At 28.1% G+C, this 11,293-nt stretch overlaps 2 protein-coding genes across 2 annotated transcripts; one reads left to right on the top strand and one right to left on the bottom strand.

The window, feature by feature from the left end:
• Positions 1-2,394: 2,394 nt before the first annotated feature.
• LOC106776842 (farnesoic acid carboxyl-O-methyltransferase-like) lies at positions 2,395-5,046 on the top strand. Its single transcript, XM_014664308.1, has 3 exons — positions 2,395-2,529; positions 3,954-4,604; positions 4,699-5,046. The coding sequence occupies exons 1-3, from the start codon at positions 2,395-2,397 to the stop codon at positions 5,044-5,046; spliced, it is 1,134 nt and encodes a 377-aa protein (XP_014519794.1).
• Positions 5,047-7,115: 2,069 nt separating this feature from the next.
• LOC106776841 (farnesoic acid carboxyl-O-methyltransferase-like) lies at positions 7,116-8,800 on the bottom strand. Its single transcript, XM_014664307.1, has 3 exons — positions 8,729-8,800; positions 7,679-8,344; positions 7,116-7,460 (listed from the first exon to the last, which is right to left on the bottom strand). Exons 1-3 carry the CDS (start codon positions 8,798-8,800, stop codon positions 7,116-7,118), a joined length of 1,083 nt encoding a protein of 360 aa, XP_014519793.1.
• Between the last annotated feature and the right edge of the window lie 2,493 nt (positions 8,801-11,293).

Genomic DNA, 11,293 nt, shown 5'->3' with positions numbered 1-11,293 from the left:
TTTTCTTTTACTATTGAAAAGTTACGAGTATGGAAGCATGATGTTTAATGAACATATTAAAATGCTTCCTTAAACTCAGCATCTTAGTGTTCTTTTCAGCTGCTTCCTTAAACTAAGCATCTTTCTTTTTTGTTTCTTTATCGTCAAATGCACTGCTGCTTCCAGGGCAACATCTCTACGTTTAATAAATATAATTCTACAGCTAAATCAATAAAGATTCACAAATAATAGATTGAAAATAGAAATTCACTCAAGTTTTATCGTTATTTTCTGAAGTTTGATGAATTCAACCTTAAAGGCATCTTTCCTTGAAGAATCGAAGACTTAAATGTTCAAGGAGTTTGGTTTTTATTAGATTATATGTGTGTTAATTTCTCTTAAGGTGTTTGATTTTTAATTATCTTTAAAAGTTACTTGGATTTTTTAGAGTTTAATAAAATAATTTTAATTAATTAAAGGATTATTTTAATTTGCTAATGATTACAAATAATATTTTAATTGATTAGGTATTCATTTAATAGATTAAGATTACTATAGGACCATGGTTAGTTTTTAGAAAAAGTTTTTAATCTATTAAAACAAGTTTTAAATAGATTAAACTTTTCTACGCTTTTAGAAGGTTTTAAGCTACTATATTTTAATATGTTAAATATGTAGTTTTAATCCATGAATTTCAAGAAAGTGAAATTTAGATATTAAAATGAAGTATTAATTAATTAAAATTGTTATCTTAAAATCTATATAGCTTTGTCGTCTTAACTTCTTTCAATATAGTTTTTGAGTGATTTTTTCATAAATCATTCTTACTTTTGAGACAAAGTTATTGTTGAGCAAAATCAAGTTTTTGCAGTTTTCTTTGAGTTTTTAAAGACCACTCTCACTGTGGAAAGAGAAATTTGAGTTTATACAACTAGCAATAACACAAACTCATGAGTTTATATCTGTTATTGCTGGTTGTATTCTTTAATCGAGTTAATTTGTTCCCTTATAATTTTAGTTTTATCATGTTGTCTTGTTGGTTTTGCAGAGTTTCCATACAGTTTAATAACACGACTGGTGTGGTTAGACACTACAACAAAAATGACTTTAGATAATAGTGAGAAATCATGCCATAAGATAATGATACTTTGATAATATTTTTTTTATAACATTTTAACATCATTTGTGTGTTATTCTATGATTGGTTCATGTTGGTGTTTATGATTATTATTATTGACTGTGAAATAATTTTAAACCAATCACATAATAACACGTAAATGATGTTAAAATATTATCAAAAGTATCGTTATCCTATGCTAAGATATCATAGCAGACAACATAAGATATCCTAATATATCATAATAGGCAACATTTTGTAAAACTATTCAGCAGTGAAAAAATCACTTACTAAGATATTAGACAACATTTTTGCATCCCTTAAGCAACAATTTGTTTTTTTTTCTTATTCTTTTAAGCCATATTTATTAAAGAGTGGTCCTATATTTTAGGCGAAACATTTTCAAGTGTTGATTAAAGTGTAAAACAACAACAAAAAAAACACACATGTTTAAACAAATATTATAAAATTGTTGCCTATAGTAAACCATGACAACACTTTTTAAATGTGAAAATATAAATATGAAACCGTTTAAATTAATTTTAGAATATTATTTTGAATTTTAATTATACATTTAGGCAATCCTATTTTAAATGATATCTTAATAATTTTATTTTTGAGATATTAATTAAAATAAATGTATTCTACTATAAAATAATAGAAACAAAACAAATAAATAAAAATTAAAACAATTCTAAATATATAATAGAATTTAAAGTTTATATATATATATATATATATATATATATATATATATATATATATATATGTTCTCCCAAAATAAATTCATTAGTAACCATTTTTTATTGTTGAACGGGAGTAATATATATACCTTAGCTTCAATAAATTTGATTACAATATATATGATTTGATACATATTAGTAAGTGTAGTTTATATTTAACTCAGTCTTGTAAAATGAGATGATAGGATGAAGTTTATATATCCTATTTATATATTATAATTTGAGTTTATTTTTAGTTAATAAGACATAACCAATAATAAATATTTATCTTTTTTTAAATTACCATTGATACGAAGTTTGAAGAGTGTTGAATAGTGATATGTTATATTATTCCAAACCATGGTCATGATGGTCCCAAAGGGTTGAGCCTATAAAGCCATAGGAATGACATTTTTTATGCCTTCGTATACTTTAATTTATCTTCAAAAGCGAATATGACCTTCGTCAGACAACCATCAAAGGATAAAAGGGTAAATAAACTTCACATTACATTAATGCATGCTTCTATGGCCATGTCAACTTAACTCTATATAAACTCTTCCATAGATGAATACAATGCCAGAGTTCTACATAATGGATCATCAATCACACCAAATTTCTGGAGATGACAAACTCAAAATGGTAATCAACACATTACCACCAAATGGGGGAAGTGGCACATTCAGCTACTTCAAAAATTCCTACTTTCAGGTACACACATCAATGTCCCTTTCATCAACTAAATTCACAAAATAGATAAATATAAACTTACATAGATCTCATTGTTTTCAAGGTTCATATTAAAAAGTTATGAACACCAATGCATTTAAACTTTAAAGTTATTGTTACCCTTTAGTTTTGAATTTGAAACTTGGAAGGCAAAAATACCACAAAGAAGAATTTTTGAATAGTTCTTGGAGTACAAACAAAATCTCACATCAGATAAAATAAGAGATGGACATGAGTTTATATAAACATAAAATACTTTCATTGGAAAGGGATTTTTAAGCGAACAATATCTTACCAGTCTAGATATCTACGTTAATGTGTGTTGAACCTCCCTACAATATTTTCCTTTTCTTTTACACTTGATTGTGTGAGATATTTTTTTGTGTCTTGAGACGTAAAGTATAATTCATTGATGTGAAATATGTCGTTTCCTTGGGATTCAGATTCAAATAGGTGGTGGAATTTAACATTGATTATTTGAAGACTAATTATTACTACTTTATGCACTTTTCATGTCACTGTTAAGATTTTCTGTATCAAGTTGAGCTTAATTAATGAGCATGGTAATTAATTATTAATTAATTGCAGTTGGCATCCCTAATTGTCCTTTATATAAGAGGAAAAGAAGCATCATTTTTTTTTCTAATCTTTGAATCTACTTTTTAGAGTTTATACTTTTCATAATCACTGATTAGTTTTTCTTAATTTTAGAAAAGGAAAAAGTGAATATAAATATCAGTTCGATTGACAAATGAACCGAAACGATGATATTATTGTTTTTACTTAACTGTTTCGAGGAAAAACACAAACAAAATTAGTTTTAAATTCCTATTTTTAATTTGCACTTGTCAAAATTCAATTCATTGTTATGGTCCATTTTCTCACCATTCACTTAGGACAGCATAAAATCGGCATAATTAAATTGTCAAATGGTTGTTTCTAAATTGATAAAAGTATTTTATTTGCTAGCTAATTATTGGAACTTGAAGCAAATAAAATATTTTACGACCAACATTTCAGCTACTTTTATAAAAGTTTTGGACCAAAGTGACACAACTTGGTAATCGCATATTCTCTTAATTAAATACTTAATTAAAATTTCCATCGCATTTCTTCCATATACACAAATCACATGCATAACAACACATTATTATGTTAATAGAGGGTGTTGGTGAAAAAAATATAGTAATTGTTATAATGTTCTTAAATAACAGTATTACGATATATTTTTACATTTATTTAAAACACAAAATAGAAATAAAAGTATAATTTTATTTTATTTTAAGAAACAAAAAATAAAAAGTAAAAATAGTATTAAATGTAAAAAAATTTTATCAATCAACGTTAAGAAAATTTGAAAGCAAATGTTGAAAAAATGTGTCATTCTAAAGAAAAATTGGTTGTAGAAACGAAGTTCAAGTGTTGAAGAGAGTAAGATTGAAGAAGAAATCCAGAAGAAGCTGGATGTGGAAAAGATAGCTTCTGCTTCAAAGATGATTATTCGTGTGGTGGATTTAGGATGTGCAACTGGTCCAAACACGATAATGACTGCACAAAGTGTGGTTGAAGCTATGAAAAACAAGTACGAAACCCAATGTCCAAACACTGAAACAGCACCAGAATTTCATGTCTTCTTCAATGACCTACCATCGAATGATTTCAACACCCTTTTCACCAGTTTGCCAAAAGATAGAAACTTTTATGCATGTGGTGTTCCTGGTTCTTTCTACAATCGGTTGTTCCCTGAATCGTCAATTCATTTTGCACATTCAACTTATGCGCTGCACTTTCTTTCAAAGTCACCTGAAGGGGTGCAAGAGATGAACAAAGGTAGAATTCACTACACAAGTGCTTCCAGGGAAGTGGTTGATGCATATGCAACTCAATTTGCGAGAGATGCAGGGAACTTCTTCGATGCTAGGGCTATGGAACTTGTGCCAGGTGGCATGTTGGTCATAGTCATGCAAGGTGTTCCCAATGGCATGCCTTATTCTCACATCATCAATGGTATGCTGTTTGATTGCATGGGATCTATCCTCATGGACCTTTCCAAGGAGGTAATCTAATAATCACCATGCTCTTTCATTTCTTTCTTCCATTTGCTGCATGCATGCATGTCAGAATGAAAATAGTTTCATTCAATTTTGTTAGGGGCTATTTGATGAGTCTGAAGTGGATTCCTTCAATTTTCCTTACTATGCACCAAGTCCAGATGAGATGAGAAAGGTGATAGAAAAGAATGGAAGGTTCAGCATTGAAAGAATGGAACTAACAGATCCAGCACCATGGTTAAAGAACATGGACCAGGTAATACCTCAATGGATACTTCATGTCAGGGCTGCAATGGAACCAGTTTTCATCAAACAGTTTGGAGATGAAGCCACACATCAAATGTTCCAACGCCTCACCAAACAATTGTTAGACAAACGTCAACTGCTCGAAACTAAATACAGGGACAAGATTCAGCTGTTTCTTGTTTTAAAGAAAAAGGAAAATTAAACCATCTTTTAGGTTATGCATGCTTCAATCAATCTTCCTTTTGTTTACTTAGATATTATGTAATCCTTGTTTTATCTTTTCTAATTTTCTATTTCAAGCAGCTTCATCTTGTACTTTGTTTTTCTCTGAATGAATCTTTTTTTTAACATAGTATATATTCAAGTTTATAAATTAACTATGATAGATATAGTAATCTCATATATAATATTTTAAAAAGCAATTTCATAATTTTCTAGATGTTTTAATTATTTGTCATGGAATGAGACACGAAATGATCTTGCTTTGATTATTTAAAGTTCAAGTTGTTGACAATTTGAAGTACCAACATGCATGCAATATTACGCATATAAAAGACTTCAATAAGAGAATCGGCACGTGGAATTGAAAAGAGACTGTTTTATGCTTTTGCAGTGACAAATCAAAAAGCCCTAAGGCCACATTTTTATATCTCCAATTTATAAACATATATAACAGTAACAATAATGATACTTTCATAACATTTTTTAACAAAATTTTAACATATTATTCTATTATTAGTCTATAATGATATTTATAATTATTATTAATTGTAAAGTAATTTTCAATCAATCAAATAATAATACTTAAATAATGATATTAAAATGTTATAAAAATTGTTATCATAGTATGTTATCCTAACAGTAATATCATAATCATCCATAAAACTACCTAGGAACTTAAAAACTAAAACAAATGTCTGAAGTGATTTCCCTAAGGATAATGTCTACTTTCCAATGTCTGAAGTCGTAATAAAATTCAACAAATCATATATGATATGTATGAAATCAAAGCACCTCTCTAACTTTTTGTCAAAAAGCATTTAGTTAAAAATATATATTTCATTTAGAAACAAAGTACAAGTTTTTAAATAATTTGACTCAGCAAACATATTTAACAATAATTACACAAAAGAACTTATATATGTAACCGTTGGATTAAAAAATTAAGATTAAAACAACGAATAATAACTTTCAATTTTATAAAAATCCCATTTTATTGTTATAAAAAAGACAAAATAAAAGAGAGATGATACAGAGAGACTTGAACTACTTTTTAGGGTTTGAAAAGTTTTCTTGATGAATGAAGTTAAAAATTCAAGATGAGCATGCATCTGGAAGTAAGGTTTTAAATTCAAGGTATGATTGATATTCTTATAAATAGACAGTACTACTGATATGATAGTATATATTATAAATTATGAACATATGGGTACGAAAGATTCTTATCTTAATATAAGTTTATGTTGCAATGGAAGTAAGTAGAGTAGTTTGAACATTATAAACCAACAAAAGTAAAGGTTTTGTTGTTTCTGGTTAGATCACATTGAAGCACATGCAAATCCCACTTTTGATTTTCATATATATAATGTCATTCCGTACATAGTATAACATGCTATACCCTATGGATTCTAGGGTGGGGCTTCTTGCTTTCAACCAAGAGGATTAACTTCATATATTATATGTAAGCATTAAGTTCAAATAATTTCTCAAAAGAATAATTACAAACTAAAATCAATGCAATGCATTTGATTATATTAATGCATTTGAATTTGATTATATTATGAGAAATGATTCTTTGACACACTTAAATTTTTTACATTTATTTGACATTATTTTTACTTACTTTTTATTCTCTTCTTTTTTGAAAAAGAGTAATAATACTATAACACACTTTTACATTCATTTGACACAGCATACAAGGGTAAAATGGTCCAAAAAGTATAAAGTTTTGTAATTTTTCAACAAAAAGAGATTAAAAAGTAAGTAAGGATAGTGTCAAATGAATGTAAAAAATTTAAGTGTGTCAAAGTTTTATTTCTGTTTGAAAAACTATAAAATTTTACACTTTTTAGATCATTTTACCCTTGTATTCTGTGTCAAATGAATGTAAAAATGTGTCATGGTATTATTACTCTTATATTATATGCAAGAGTTGATGAAAGAGTGAAGTGTAATTGTGTTTACTTTATTAGATTAGGGAACCGATTGATATATAATGTATTATTTGAAATTGTGGAAGGTTTACCTTTTATTGCAAAATTCAAAGAACACTTATTCCTTTTTCTGTAATACAGCAAGAAGTTGAATTTTGTCTCTGTATTTTGTTTCCAATATTCCAACTTTGTCTAACAAGTGTTTGGTTAAACGTTGGAACATTTGATGGGTGACTTCATTTCCAAAGTGTCTGCTGAAAATTGCTTCCATTACAACCCTCACATGAATTATCCAATCAGGTATTACTTTTTCTATGTTCTTTAACCACGGTACTGGATTTGTTAACTCCATTCTTTCAATGTTGAATCTTCCATTTCTCTCTACCACCTTTCTCATCTCCTCTGGACTTGAGGCATAGTAAGGAAAGTTGAAGGAATCAATTTTAGATTCATCAAACACCCCCTGTGAAAAAAAGAAGAAAAAAGCACATTAATTACTGTTAATCAATAATTAACCACCGTAATAAAATAAGGTTTATCTAATTTTATAACTTTTGTTCAAGCCACAGTTTAATCCATTGGAAATATCTATATGTATATAAACTCATGGTCAGTCATTCTTTTATTTAATGTAGGATTTTGTTTGCACTCCAATACATAAAAAGCATTATATATAATTACCTCCTTTGAGAGGTCGATGAGGATAGATCCCATGCAATCAAAGAGCATGCCATTTATGACATCAGAATAAGGCATGCCATGGGGAACACCAGGCATGACTATGACCAACATGCCACCAGGGACCAACTCCATAGCCCTAGCATCCAAGAATTTTCCAACATCCTCGGCAAATTGATTTGCATATGCATCAACCACTTCCTTGGAAGCACCTGTGTGGTGAATTCTACCTTTGTTCCATGCAGGACTCTTCTTTTCCTGCAACACTTCTGGTGACTTTGAAAGAAAATGGAGGGCTAAACTGCTGCATGCAAAATGAATACACGAATGGGGAAACAAACGATTGTAGAAAGAACCAGGAACCCCACATGCAAAGCAGCTTCTATCTTCAGGCAAAGAGGTGAAAAAGGTGTTGAAATCGTTCGATGGTAGATCATTGAAGAAGACGTGATATTCTGGTTTTGCTTCCGTGTTTGGACATTGCCTTTTGTACTTCTCTTTCATTGCTTCAAGCACCTTGTGTGCATTCACCAAGGTGTTTGGACCAGTCGCACACCCAAAATCCGCTATGCGAATAGTCATGTTCGAAGCTGAAGCTAGTGCTTTCACATCCAGCTTCTTCTCAATTTCTTCTTCGATCTTACTCTCTTCAACGCCTAAACTTTCTTTCTGTAAAAAATATTTAAAAAAATTAACCCAAATATTTAAAAAATAAAGATAATTTGTTGAATGTCTCTCGTGATCATAAACTAGAGATAAGGTTAAATCATAATATATAACTGGATTCAAACATCATCTAACAAGTTAGTTTCATAAGATTGAATTAAACTTAAAGTCTATTTCTAATATAGTGTCGTTTTAAAGTCTAACCTAACAATATTTGTTACTTAAAAATCGACTTCTATACCGTAATTTAATCTAATCCGAAATAAATAAAATATTATATATTTGAATTTTTTGGAATTGTTAAAATCCATTCATCAAACTGGATGTAAAACTTGTAATTTATTTTATTTTTCTTATTTTTGTAGATGAAAAGGTTGATTTATGTACCTGAAAGTAAGAATTTTTGGAGTAGCTGAATTCGCCGGTGCCGCCGTTTGGTGCCAATGCATTGATCACCATTTTCACTTTATCTTCTTCTCTCTGCAAATTTGGTTTCATTCACATAACTAATGACTCTGCCTTTTCTTTCATATATGTAAGTCAACACAAAAACATGTTGGGATGTTTGTTTAGAAAAATGTTATTTGTACAATAAATATTACGGCAATTAACAATATATTTAACGTCAATGAAAAACTTGATTATAAAGAAAGCTCTTAGTACAAATTATTTATAATTAAAACAGAAAATATACAAGAATTTGAGATATAATAACATGGTGTGATTGAAAAACATAGATAAAAAATTGTTATATGTGTCATATTTTTTATTACTGTTATGTTGACTAATTTTTTTCTTTATCTTTTTCACATAAACAAAAATGTTGGTTATCAGAATCGGATTTTAAAGATAATTTAAATTAAAGGCTAAAAAAAATGACATTTGATCGAACATTAAAAAAAAAATATGCCATTTGGGTTGGTTTACCTACAACCCTGGGCCCAACATGACATTTTGTTGTTTGGAGAAATACTAGATTAAATAATTTAGATTTTAAATTTTTATATTTGTATGAAAAAAAAATCGATTATTCTTGTCACTTTATACAAAGTTTCTATGCATTTTATCATTAAAAAAAATAGTTTTTCAAATTGTATTAATTGACCTTGGTTAGAACGTCGTTTTAGACTTGAGAAGGCAAGATAAAACAAAATAAAAACATTTTATATATCCTTTTGTCATTATATTATGAAAACTTTATACATTTTACCATACAAAAGTTAATATGTCATCTTCTATAATTTGTTGGAACATTGACCTTTTTTTTCTTTAAATCAATAAGTCTAACCTACGGGGTATTATTATGCAACTATGGATCTCAACTAGGTTTGCATTCAATATATTTTGATCCATATTTAATTTTGTTAAAAAACATAAAATATAATTATGAGAGAACAAACTAAAACTATGGAAATTTTGATTTTTTTTTTATGCATTTTCTTTTCTCAAAACTCTAATGTTAATATTTTGGTATAAAAAACGTTTTACTTTACATTTTAATGTGAGAAATTTTTCATAATTTTACCTAAAAAAATTGTTTCCATGATTTTATTCATTAGAGCTTATTTAAGTTTGTGGGAAATTTTCATATGAATTTTGTTCCGTAATTTTTCACCATTCGTTTTTAGGAATTTCATTCCATAATGTATATAAAAATTTCATTCGATTATATCTTATTTAAATATTCATAAATTACACGTAATTTTTGATATGTAACTCCTATCTTATGTTTTAGATGATTTTGATAGATTTTTTACTCTCTTCCTTGGATGTAAGATAAAATCATAAGTGACTTTCTAACTTATATGTATTTTTCTCACTCATAGCAAGATTCAGAATTCTCTCAAACATTTTGGATGTTGGGGGCAATCTCATGTATTTTCCAAACTCAATAAATATAATTCATGTTTTCTCCGGTTGTTGTTAACATCCATTTCTACCATCAATTGATATAATTAGAAATGCATTTGCCTTTATCTTTCATGATATTTGTCCAACTCCCTATTTTTGCTAATGTCCAAAGGGGAAAAAAGCTATTTAATCTTAAATGCAGGTTGGTCATCATAAAAAAAAAAAAAAAAAAAAAAAAAGATTATTGAGAGGGAGAGATTGTTGGTCAAGTAGCACTCCAAGTTTTTTATGATGTCCAAATATTTGATAAAATCTAATTCAGTAAGTTAAGACTATAATAGGTTAAGTCAAGCTTGAATTCTCTTAGAATCGAATTAATCAGAGTATAATCAATTAAGAACAACTTTGACATGAAAAGAATCTATTTTGAAATGCATAACTCTCATTAATCGATTAACATATTTATACGATTAACATATTTATACAATCGATTAAAACAAAATCACAAAATTCAAACATGAATGTTATTAATTGATTAGGTTATTTTCATAATCAATTAACATTAATAAGTTGTTTCCCTTTTAAAAGAAGTTTTTTTTCTCATTTCAATACACGAATTTTCAAACCTAAGAGTTGATATTATGATATAGAAGCATTTTTTGAGTTCTTGAAGAAAGCAATTGCTTGTTTTCTAAAATTCATCAAGAAGCTATCAAGATGAATTTAATTCTAGGTTGTAACATCTACACTCTAGGTGTACTCATTTCATTTATTTTCTGCATTTTTTCATTCTTTAAATTGTATTCACTGTGTAAGTGATAATCTTGATGTAATTGTATGAAGCATTGCATCTAGATTTTGGTTCTTGATAAGTGTATCAAGTTGTTAATATCTTAGGGTCTAAAACTATTAAGGTATATTTGTAATTTTGTAAACTCTTTTATTATAGTGGAAATCTTCCAAACTCAGGTTACTTGGAAGAAAATTAGACTTTGATTCAAGTTGAATTAAACCAATATAAAATTAGTGTGTGATTTTCCTTTTCTTTCCTCAATCTTATATTTCTTTAATGGTTTGGAAAGGTCCAAAGAATCATTATCT

The sequence above is a fragment of the Vigna radiata genome, chromosome 11 (assembly GCF_000741045.1).
Source record: "Vigna radiata var. radiata cultivar VC1973A chromosome 11, Vradiata_ver6, whole genome shotgun sequence".
Lineage (NCBI taxonomy): Eukaryota > Viridiplantae > Streptophyta > Magnoliopsida > Fabales > Fabaceae > Vigna > Vigna radiata.
Note: the sequence above shows the minus strand (reverse complement) of the source record. Positions and strands in the feature narration are given on the sequence as shown.